We start from the raw sequence: 12,512 nt of genomic DNA, 5'->3' as shown, positions 1-12,512 counted from the left end.
AAAACACACACACACACACACACACACAGAAATAAACTGCAAAGACAAAATACTTTGATTTTGATTAAGTAAACCCTGTACTTCCACATTTGACCTATGTTCTTATTCAGCTTGGCCACCAGTCTTGTGTCAAAGGAAAGGATGTGTCAACAACAGAAACTGTCAGGCAGTTAAGGTATGTGTTGGAGTATTTTGGGAGATAATTCATGGCTGTCCATATTTTATTGAGAGTTCAGCACAGTTTGGCATAATATTTGTAAATACTTTTCCCGGAGTGTTAGCTTTGGATGAATGTAATTACTATTATACCTACCCATGCTTGAATAACCAATGAAAATGGACAGACATTAATTATTTTAATTCTAATATGGTAATCATAAGATTTTGCCGTCCAATAAGCCTATAGCCTATTGTTCCTTTTTCCAATTTAGGCAACAGTATGGTTCAAAATTAAACTTAGCTTAATTTCAAAAACTATCAGCATTGTTTTTTCTTTGATAAACTGAATCTGACTGTGTATTTAGACTTGTTTTCAGCTTTGTTTTCAAATTGGTCTACATCAGGGTTCAAAGGATCCTACATTTAACTGGGCTTGATTTCATTCAAAATATTAGCGGATTTGGTTTATTCTATAAATTGAATCTTACTGTGTATTTAGACTTTTGATTGCGGCCTTCATTTTCAATTTTGTCTGCATCTGGGTCTAAAGAGTTGTAAATTAAACCTTGTTTGGTTTCAGCAAAATTGAATTCTTAGGATTCTTTGATATCAATACTGAATCTAAAATGTTTAAGTTTCTTTTTATTTTTGGCCATGTGTTAATTTGCCCAAACCCAAACAATTCTATTGGTTCTTTGATATGCTGAATCTAACCATGTTTTGATTCTGGATTTTTTATCCATAATAGGTAAAATGTGAGCTGGCTAATCCAAGCCTTGTTGTATTAAGCACATTGTAACTTGCCCCAATTTATTCAGAGTTTGACCTCTATAGTTGTATCAAGCTGTGCCAGGTGGAGCATTTATTATTTTTTTTTCAGATGTGTTTAAACCCAGCCCTGGCAATACATTCTGGAGACAAGCCACCTCCTCTGTATATCTGTAGTGATTGTGCTGATAATCTAAGGAAAGGCCACAGTGAATACATGACTGATATATTACTGCCAATGTCTCATGTGTCAACTATCTGTGAGAATAAGGTAAATAGTATAATCACTCATTCAATCAGTCTGAGAAAAGGTACAGTGAAGATACTTTTATAGGTAGCAGTTTCATGGTAAGTCAAAATTTCATAATTTCACCAGTTTTTAAGTTTGTGAATTTCAATTCAGCATGAATGTTTTGAATGAAAATTGTATATTTTGTTGTGAATTTGAATTTCAAGGTATACCTGGATATATTACAGCACATGTCTCATTTATCTCCTTTCTTAGATATATAGATTTGTCAATGGACTAGGAACATAGCCTAAGTTTGAACAATTTATTAATTTTAAAATAAACCTTGAAATTACCATATATATTATGAATAAAGTTCAAACTATACTTGGCGGCACATACATAACATAATGTTCAAATTTGAATGAATAATTGGTCTACAGTTTTATTGATACCTACTGATTTTTTTATGGTGTTAAATGACTTGCTCATTCATGTCACAAAACAGCTTCCTTGTAAAATGTTAAATGTTAAATTTTGATGACATTTAAATCCAGCATCACAATGTTTACATTGTCAAATTGGCCGTAATTTTGCTACCAAGACGATTTTCAGTTGTTGGTAATTTTACCAAAGCAATGGTTTACCCCCGTAAGTTATCACCAAAGAATTGTTTATTTTCTAATTTGTGAGAAATTACATTTTTGTCAACTCAGAAATTGGAAAATACACTTACCATTATTTTGTCAATAATTAGCACTTAGCAACAAAAATGGCAGAATTACAACAGAATATTTTGTAAGGAATTATAAAAATTAAATTTGATCAGGCATGTCAATCTTAAATACTGATGTTTCAAAAATGGGCTTGAACTGACATAGTATAAAATTAATCTAATTTCTTCTAAAGTAAAATTGTCTGTGCTGATGATATTACAATTAGACTTGCTGTATATTCCTTTTGTATCACCATAGGTTACCAATCAAGCCTCAGACCAATAACAAAACCAATACAGAATCTTCAAGTCATTTTACAATATTTTGACACCAATATTAAAGTATTTATTATCTCAATTGTGCAACAAGTCTCTTAAATTTTTTTTAGAATTGTCGATCAGGAGAAAACATAGCAGTGTGTACCTGTTTTTCCATAGAATGTGCTAGTTTTAACCAAAACAAACCAATTCGGTACTGTCAGAGTTGTCATGATACAAGACATAATACACCAAGAGGAAAGAAACATGTCTATCATCTGAGTATTCCAGAAATATGGGATTGTAGTCAGCAGGTTCAGAGATACCTCATGGATGCTATTGTTAGGTAGCTTGTTAGGTGGAATGTAAAATAGATTTTTCAATTAACATGATTTTAGCAGTGTAGTACTGTCTTAATACATGAAAAGTATGAATAAAATATACAAAAGGAGTGGTTTTTTTGCTATCAATACATCTAATTTTTGCGAAAAAAAAGGACACTTTAACACTTACTGTTTCAACACAATTTACCTGTAAAAATGATTTTCATAGTTATGGTTCTGAATATACCACTTTGATATCATTTGGCATTACAGTTTAAATGATCTGTATTAACTAGAATTACTAAAAGTATTGTATAATGATTCAGTTTGTTGAAGGAAGCTCAGCCAATAGAATCAAAGAGATTGGTAGAGATGGGTGAAGAACACCCTACTGTAGTGTGTGATGATGATGATCATTATGAAATGGAGGAATCTGGAGAGAAAAAATTACTGAGTAGATATGGTATTTGGTTATTGGTGGAGTTATGTAGGCCAAGGGACGATGTACCTATAGTATGTACATAGTGTAGTGCATTGTATTCCTATGATAGAAAACCTGAATCTGTTGGTTTTGTTAGATCTTTGTAAAGGTTTTGTCATCTTGCATGTAGTTTATAATTAATTTTTACGTTTGTTACTATTTAAAATTTATTAAAAAGTATTAAAATTTATTGTTTTGAATCTTGCATTCATTTGATGTCACTGGAAGAGTTGAAAATATTTATACATGTAATTATAATGGCTCAATTATTTTACACAATTTAAAGAAAATATGCCTGTAGTATGTGTGACCAAAGCACCACTTGTATTGAACATTTATTTAAGTCTGAGAGTATTCTTATATAATCAGTTAAGTTATGAATGAAATCTTATGAGTTTAATGATAAAAAACCCCAAGTTTTTCAGATCCAAATTGTTGTTTGAAAATGTGCTTTGTGTTGTTTATGTAGTGATAATTTCCTTTTCTTTCTGTAGAACAGCATGGTATATTGTGCATGATGTTTACAGCATGTTTGAGGTAATGTTTCTCTGGTAGCTTTTCTAGAACTCTTATGTTGGCATTTTTTTTCACCAGCTTTTGAATTACTTTTTAGTGGGTTTCTTTTTAGATTTGTTCTATGTTAAGTTTCAGTCAAGTTCAGGCACACACTCACAGTAAGTGACTGTGCAATCTGATGTGTTGATAAATGTAATGTTTCCTATTTATGAGCATATTCTAACATTTGTAATCTACTAAATTATAAAAGAAATGGGTTTTACAACTGATTAAAATTGTGAACTGCTTGATATCATTCTTTGACATTATCCAGTCAGTTTGCAATAAGAATGCACCAGTTACCTGCATAGGGATCCCTTTTTTGAAGAGGCCAATGAAATTCTGTTTTAATATGACATTGCAACAACAGGCTAATTTGTAATTACAACTGTTACTGTAAACAATACTTTTTAAACAAATACAAAAGAAATATGGTTTATGTACAACAATATCACATTTATTCTGAAATGGTACAATAAATCAATATGTTATACTTTTCTTAAGCTGCACTTAAGATTTGCCACCAATTTACATGTACATGTAAATCATCTGCTCTTGTGCTGAAGAAAAACCATGATGCTCTTATAAGTTATGTAGCTGATGTTAATCTTGTCTTGTAAACTAGTTACTATAACGTACTATTTTAAAATAAAACATGGCACATGGATGGTAACCAGATAACTGACAATGTGTATTGTCCTGTAGATTTTGAGCAGTACTTACAATGTACATGGAAGTGACTTCATTTTTAAGAGAACTGGCAAATTGTAACTTACCATTGTAGAATTTATATAGTCCTTAAAATAATTCTGATAATATTACACAACAGATCTTAACACATTAATCTTGTGACATGCCAACCTTCACGTGTTACATCTCTTCATCAACTGACGCATTTGCTAAATTTTGACTGGACCTTTTCACAAATCATGACAATCGGTGGTCATTCGATAAAAAAGCTCCCAGTTAAGGAATGCTTTTGGTCGATTTCTTTAACATATTTCAGATAACGAGCATCATTTTCTTTTTTAAATAGCAAATTACCAATGAAAGGAATAAATGACATTTTGTTTTAGATAGTGACTTCATCGTGGTTTATATCGGCTGGCCCTAGTAAGCTCACCTGATATGAACTGTGATTAAGTCATTATCAGAAAAAAAATGCCATTTATTCTTATATGATAATGCTTAGTCATCTTGAAACTCTTAGTATATATAACATGCAAGGCAGTTAATCTATGTAAGTTCATGTTTTGACCTTATTTCAGTCCCGTACTGAAGGAGACTCTAGATTTGTCAGTGTGTTTCCTGATTTATTGTTTTGATGGGTTGAATTTTGACACAATTTAGGCCTCCTACAAGTATTTCCATGTTCCAGCCTGAAGGGCACTATGTATTGTTACATGTAATATTCTCGTAGTCTTGTTTTCCTCAGATTTTCGCTCAGTTTGATGTCATTATTGCTGTTGGTAGAATCTCGTAGTCTTGTTTTCCCCAGATTTTCACTCAGTTTGATGTCATTATTGCTGTTGGTAGAATCTCGTAGTCTTGTTTTCCCCAGATTTTCACTCAGTTTGATGTCATTATTGCTGTTGGTAGAATCTCGTAGTCTTGTTTTCCCCAGATTTTCACTCAGTTTGATGTCATTATTGGTGTTGATGCTGTTGGTAGAATCTCATAGTCTTGTTTTCCTCAGATTTTCACTCAGTTTGATGTCATTATTGCTGTTGGTAGAATCTCGTAGTCTTGTTTTCCCCAGATTTTCACTCAGTTTGATGTCATTATTGGTGTTGATGCTGTTGGTAGAATCTCATAGTCTTGTTTTCCCCAGATTTTCACTCAGTTTGATGTCATTATTGCTGTTGGTAGAATCTCGTAGTCTTGTTTTCCCCAGATTTTCACTCAGTTTGATGTCATTATTGCTGTTGGTAGAATCTCGTAGTCTTGTTTTCCCCAGATTTTCACTCAGTTTGATGTCATTATTGCTGTTGGTAGAATCTCGTAGTCTTGTTTTCCCCAGATTTTCACTCAGTTTGATGTCATTATTGGTGTTGATGCTGTTGGTAGAATCTCATAGTCTTGTTTTCCCCAGATTTTCACACAGTTTGATGTCATTATTGCTGTTGGTAGAATCTCGTAGTCTTGTTTTCCCCAGATTTTCACTCAGTTTGATGTCATTATTGCTGTTGGTAGAATCTCGTAGTCTTGTTTTCCCCAGATTTTCACTCAGTTTGATGTCATTATTGCTGTTGGTAGAATCTCATAGTCTTGTTTTCCCCAGATTTTCACTCAGTTTGATGTCATTATTGCTGTTGGTAGAATCTCGTAGTCTTGTTTTCCTCAGATTTTCACTCAGTTTGATGTCATTATTGCTGTTGGTAGAATCTCGTAGTCTTGTTTTCCCCAGATTTTCACTCAGTTTGATGTCATTATTGCTGTTGATGCTGTTGGTAGAATCTCGTAGTCTTGTTTTCCTCAGATTTTCACTCAGTTTGATGTCATTATTGCTGTTGGTAGAATCTCGTAGTCTTGTTTTCCTCAGATTTCCACTCAGTTTGATGTCATTATTGCTGTTGGTAGAATCTCGTAGTCTTGTTTTCCTCAGATTTCCACTCAGTTTGATGTCATTATTGCTGTTGGTAGAATCTCGTAGTCTTGTTTTCCCCAGATTTTCACTCAGTTTGATGTCATTATTGCTGTTGGTAGAATCTCGTAGTCTTGTTTTCCTCAGATTTTCACTCAGTTTGATGTCATTATTGCTGTTGATGCTGTTGGTAGAATCTCGTAGTCTTGTTTTCCTCAGATTTTCACTCAGTTTGATGTCATTATTGCTGTTGGTAGAATCTCGTAGTCTTGTTTTCCCCAGATTTTCACTCAGTTTGATGTCATTATTGCTGTTGATGGTGTTGGTAGAATCTCATAGTCTTGTTTTCCTCAGATTTTCACTCAGTTTGATGTCATTATTGCTGTTGGTAGAATCTCGTAGTCTTGTTTTCCTCAGATTTTCACTCAGTTTGATGTCATTATTGCTGTTGGTAGAATCTCGTAGTCTTGTTTTCCTCAGATTTCCACTCAGTTTGATGTCATTATTGCTGTTGGTAGAATCTCGTAGTCTTGTTTTCCTCAGATTTTCACTCAGTTTGATGTCATTATTGCTGTTGGTAGAATCTCGTAGTCTTGTTTTCCCCAGATTTTCACTCAGTTTGATGTCATTATTGCTGTTGATGCTGTTGGTAGAATCTCCTAGTCTTGTTTTCCCCAGATTTTCACTCAGTTTGATGTCATTATTGCTGTTGGTAGAATCTCGTAGTCTTGTTTTCCTCAGATTTTCACTCAGTTTGATGTCATTATTGCTGTTGATGCTGTTGGTAGAATCTCGTAGTCTTGTTTTCCCCAGATTTTCGCTCAGTTTGATGTCATTATTGCTGTTGGTAGAATCTCCTAGTCTTGTTTTCCCCAGATTTTCACTCAGTTTGATGTCATTATTGCTGTTGGTAGAATCTCGTAGTCTTGTTTTCCTCAGATTTTCACTCAGTTTGATGTCATTATTGCTGTTGGTAGAATCTCGTAGTCTTGTTTTCCCCAGATTTTCACTCAGTTTGATGTCATTATTGCTGTTGGTAGAATCTCGTAGTCTTGTTTTCCTCAGATTTTCACTCAGTTTGATGTCATTATTGCTGTTGGTAGAATCTCGTAGTCTTGTTTTCCTCAGATTTTCACTCAGTTTGATGTCATTATTGCTGTTGGTAGAATCTCGTAGTCTTGTTTTCCCCAGATTTTCACTCAGTTTGATGTCATTATTGCTGTTGGTAGAATCTCGTAGTCTTGTTTTCCTCAGATTTTCACTCAGTTTGATGTCATTATTGCTGTTGGTAGAATCTCGTAGTCTTGTTTTCCTCAGATTTCCACTCAGTTTGATGTCATTATTGCTGTTGATGCTGTTGGTAGAATCTCGTAGTCTTGTTTTCCCCAGATTTCCACTCAGTTTGATGTCATTATTGCTGTTGGTAGAATCTCGTAGTCTTGTTTTCCCCAGATTTCCACTCAGTTTGATGTCATTATTGCTGTTGGTAGAATCTCGTAGTCTTGTTTTCCCCAGATTTTCACACAGTTTGATGTCATTATTGCTGTTGGTAGAATCTCGTAGTCTTGTTTTCCTCAGATTTTCACTCAGTTTGATGTCATTATTGCTGTTGGTAGAATCTCGTAGTCTTGTTTTCCTCAGATTTTCACTCAGTTTGATGTCATTATTGCTGTTGGTAGAATCTCGTAGTCTTGTTTTCCTCAGATTTTCACTCAGTTTGATGTCATTATTGCTGTTGGTAGAATCTCGTAGTCTTGTTTTCCCCAGATTTTCACTCAGTTTGATGTCATTATTGGTGTTGATGCTGTTGGTAGAATCTCATAGTCTTGTTTTCCCCAGATTTTCACACAGTTTGATGTCATTATTGCTGTTGGTAGAATCTCGTAGTCTTGTTTTCCCCAGATTTTCACTCAGTTTGATGTCATTATTGCTGTTGGTAGAATCTCGTAGTCTTGTTTTCCCCAGATTTCCACTCAGTTTGATGTCATTATTGCTGTTGGTAGAATCTCGTAGTCTTGTTTTCCTCAGATTTTCACTCAGTTTGATGTCATTATTGCTGTTGATGCTGTTGGTAGAATCTCGTAGTCTTGTTTTCCCCAGATTTTCACTCAGTTTGATGTCATTATTGCTGTTGGTAGAATCTCGTAGTCTTGTTTTCCCCAGATTTTCACTCAGTTTGATGTCATTATTGCTGTTGGTAGAATCTCGTAGTCTTGTTTTCCCCAGATTTTCACACAGTTTGATGTCATTATTGCTGTTGGTAGAATCTCGTAGTCTTGTTTTCCCCAGATTTTCACTCAGTTTGATGTCATTATTGCTGTTGGTAGAATCTCGTAGTCTTGTTTTCCCCAGATTTCCACTCAGTTTGATGTCATTATTGCTGTTGGTAGAATCTCGTAGTCTTGTTTTCCTCAGATTTTCACTCAGTTTGATGTCATTATTGCTGTTGATGCTGTTGGTAGAATCTCGTAGTCTTGTTTTCCCCAGATTTCCACTCAGTTTGATGTCATTATTGCTGTTGGTAGAATCTCGTAGTCTTGTTTTCCCCAGATTTCCACTCAGTTTGATGTCATTATTGCTGTTGGTAGAATCTCGTAGTCTTGTTTTCCCCAGATTTCCACTCAGTTTGATGTCATTATTGCTGTTGGTAGAATCTCCTAGTCTTGTTTTCCCCAGATTTTCACTCAGTTTGATGTCATTATTGCTGTTGGTAGAATCTCCTAGTCTTGTTTTCCCCAGATTTTCACTCAGTTTGATGTCATTATTGCTGTTGGTAGAATCTCGTAGTCTTGTTTTCCCCAGATTTTCACTCAGTTTGATGTCATTATTGCTGTTGATGGTGTTGGTAGAATCCTAACAGTAGTCTAGAACTTGTAGTAGAACAATAAATAAATATTTATTTGTCTGACGAAATGCATAAATTTACGTTTTAATTTTTTTGTTTTAAAGGAAGTTTTAGGACGTTTACTTGGTATGTTGTTTCAATGGTTTGATGCTACAGCTTACCTCCCAGATGGTTAGTATATAGTAAGATACAGTTTTTCTATTATTCTATCTATTATTTTCATGTTTTGTAACAATCATTACCAAAGAATATTTTATACGACCTCTACAAATTTACAGTCGTATAATTGAATCGTGCTGTCGTCATCGTTCCTTGTTGTCTGTAGATACTTACTTTCTGGACATTTACTTGAGTTTAAGTGTATAGATCGTTATGAAATTATACCATAGGGTGCCATATCACAAAGCAAAGCTTTGGATTGATTTTGGGAGGGTGCAACTTGAACTAAGGGACCAGAAAGAGGCCGCTGTGATTTTGTTCAAATTCTTTTCCTGAGTCAAATAATCCCAACCAGAACCCAATTCAGATCTGTATCAAGCTTAAATAATGTGTCCATACTTGCCCCAACTGTTCATAGTTCGGCCTCTGTGGTCGTATCAAGCTAGTCTTTGTGAGGCATTTTATTTAAGCAAGCTGGGATCTTTCCATATTAAACATTTCCATTGTAGATGGTCAATGACAAATAGTCAAATGAGCATGTACAGACTTACGATAACAACTAAATATTGTTTTATGTATTATTATTTATTTAAGTAATACAATCTTTTACTTCATTGAATTGTTCTACCATTAAGTGATTTAATTTTCGCTATACATTGTATTTGCAGTCAAAGTTGGAACATGAAAATTCAATCACACAAAATATTTATGTAGATGAAATAAAGTGATTAATCTTCATTTTATTCATGAGCAGTTTTATCTGCCATGAAAATTACAATACACAAAGAATCAATCGCCCAGTTTTTTTTTAAGAAAAACTTTTCCACACACGAGAAAAAAAAAACACTTAACAGTATTTCCCTCCAGCTTTAATTAGAAGAATTTACAAATTTTGAAGATTTTTCACATCTTGAGTATGTTGTTGACAATTTCTATGAAGATCGACTCTACAGACATTATTTGATAGATTTTAATCTCTCTTGGTTGGAATGATAATTGAATGGTCTTCTACTTACAGTCCACTCTTGGTTCTGCTTGAATGAACAAGATTACTGCAAGAGGGTATTTGACTGACTCATTGGTCCATCTCCTCTAATATTATGATATAATTGTCTAAACTTTATTGGCTTGTAAATCTAAATACTCTTTTCAAATAATCTTGTTCAATTATCTTGGAGATAGGTGAAGAACTCAGAGTATCCAATAACAACAACACTGAGCCATTGATACCATCACTTGGCAGATAGGACAAATGGACTTCTAAAGGACTTCTAAACATCCACCTGCTATTTTAAATAAATCATTTAAAAAAATTAATGATAATGGCTGATTTGTCTTGTACTCATTTGTCATAAAAATAACTTTAAAAATAGCACGGTCAGAACAGATGTGAGTGTGATATTTTTCATTCTTCTAAACCCAACCTTTAGCTCAAGGTGAAGTGATAGAATTTAAACTGTCTGCCTCTTGCCCTTTTGTCTGAAGTTTGCTTTCTAGAGCATAACTTTAGTAAGCTTTGTAGAATTAAATGAAACTCATATAGGTGATGAGTTAAGTGGTGAAGAGTACACTTACTGGGTACTTACATTGGGTCGGAAGTGTAAAGGTCCAGGGCATTCATACTATTATTGAAATAGATTTTTTAGTTAGAAATTGGTTTATTGAGCATAGCTTCGCCAAGCTTTCAAGGAAGTTAATGAAACTTATGTATATGAAAGCTTTAGGGATAAAGAAGATACATATCACTTTTTTGCCAGTAGGCTAAAGGTTGAGGTAATATCTATATAAAATAAGTTCCCATTTTACAATATGAACTGGTGTCAGAGTTAGTGTTCACATTTGGAGGTTTTCATTTCTACCTTCTATTACAGACAATTTTGGTAATGCATTAGAAAGACTGAAAAGGGAGGTATGTATGTCATGACATAAGAAAGGTAAATTAAAAGGGAGATTATAAAATCTTTTTAAGTTTAAAATTTATGGTAATTTAGGCCTGTTGGTAATGATAGGTTATTTTAAGTAAACTAGGTCATTTAGATTTTTTTAAAATCTTAAAGTATTGATAGTCATACAACTACTTGAGAAAAAAATATGAAAATAAATATTTTTAACAGTGGTTTTAGTAATTGTCTTTGTTTCATTTCTCTCGTAAGATATTTTCACATCAGTTTACTGTGAATTTAAATTAACATTTTATCCACAGACTACTGTACATTGTCATGTCTGAGATAATGGTGGTAAAAGGAGTATTTCCATTGAGGTCTTGACAATGTATCACCATGGTAACAGCTTGTCCTCTCATGGGTGATATCATGATACTTGTAATAATTTCTGTCTCAGCTTTCTAACTGATGTTATACCATAAGTAATGTTTATTTGTTTCAGTATATTTGTGAATGGTTAGAGGAGGTATCCAAGACCCACTTTGAAGTCATTGTGTCATGTCTGTTACCACACCCTGTAGACTATGCTAGGGTTGGGGGATTCTGGTGAGAAGTTAAAATTATATTCAGTAAATTGTGTGTTATTGCATCAATTGCTTCTACATAACTAAGATGAATCCAGCAGTAAATTGTGTATTATTTTTAAATGTTTGCATATCTTTTTTAAATTGAACAAATAGAAGATGATTTACTTACAATGATACCAGCATTGGTGATGGAAATCAGGCTGGATCCAGAAACTTATAATATAACTGTATAGAGAACACAATTTAAGCTGAAATCTTTATAACTAGAACTAAGTATTGATCATTGATTATTGAAAAGCCTTACTGAAATACAAATACAGCATAGTTTATAGATATGAAGTATTTTATTTTGTAGGGACTTTATTACCAACAGAACAACACAGATTAAAGAAGGGCTTAACTGTTTTTTTTGTCTGAATCCTTATGATATCATCACTTTTGAGGTAAATGTTGATTTTGATCCATTGTCACTGTTTAAATGTTGATATCACATCTCAAAACATCCAAACATACAATGGAAGACCACCCCTGTAATTTTGCCTTCAATACACCTCTATCAAGTCAGGAACTCATTTGTAGGGTGTTTCGTCTATTTCTGTTCTTTTTTCGTATTTTTCTGTACAATTTTGTTCACTGTCAGTTAGGACCAATAAGAGCTTTTCTAGTTTGAATCCTACCACTTGTTGTTTTTTTAACATTAAAATAAATGGGAAAGTTTCCTCACATCTTTGCTTTACTAAAAATAAAAACATTGTCTCTGTTGATATAAAAGAGGCCTTTGTTGATGATCTTAGAAGTTAGGATAAAGCACTTTATATTGTGGTATACAGTCAAACCTGCCTAAGATACCATCTGTATAATTCCATATTAACTGGTCTTTTAAAAAATGGTACTCTTTGGCTTTATGATAGAAAGTCCCCATTAGGTCATGGTTGTGCAATATATCTTTACTGAAGGTGTTGCTCT

General features: G+C 33.6%; 1 protein-coding gene across 6 annotated transcripts in view; it reads left to right on the top strand.

Moving 5' to 3' along the window:
- Positions 1-12,512, top strand: part of LOC148624109 (protein unc-79 homolog) — a 60,995-nt gene that overhangs the window by 10,410 nt on the left and 38,073 nt on the right. For 5 of the 6 annotated variants that reach the window (XM_088566611.1, XM_088566616.1, XM_088566612.1 and 2 more), the window contains exons 8-15: positions 111-175; positions 1,040-1,198; positions 2,261-2,475; positions 2,779-2,965; positions 9,022-9,088; positions 10,948-10,985; positions 11,462-11,565; positions 11,902-11,989. In XM_088566611.1, the coding sequence (XP_088422737.1) occupies positions 111-175; positions 1,040-1,198; positions 2,261-2,475; positions 2,779-2,965; positions 9,022-9,088; positions 10,948-10,985; positions 11,462-11,565; positions 11,902-11,989 (923 nt within the window). Of the gene's footprint in view, positions 1-110; positions 176-1,039; positions 1,199-2,260; positions 2,476-2,778; positions 2,966-3,427; positions 3,471-9,021; positions 9,089-10,947; positions 10,986-11,461; positions 11,566-11,901; positions 11,990-12,512 lie in introns of those variants that run through there. The other variant, XM_088566615.1, reaches the window with a different exon arrangement.

This window comes from Perna viridis, chromosome 2 (assembly GCF_037379345.1).
Source record: "Perna viridis isolate PV_CMFRI_1.1 ecotype Kerala chromosome 2, ASM3737934v1, whole genome shotgun sequence".
Taxonomy (NCBI): Eukaryota; Metazoa; Mollusca; class Bivalvia; order Mytilida; family Mytilidae; genus Perna; species Perna viridis.
Note: the sequence above shows the minus strand (reverse complement) of the source record. Positions and strands in the feature narration are given on the sequence as shown.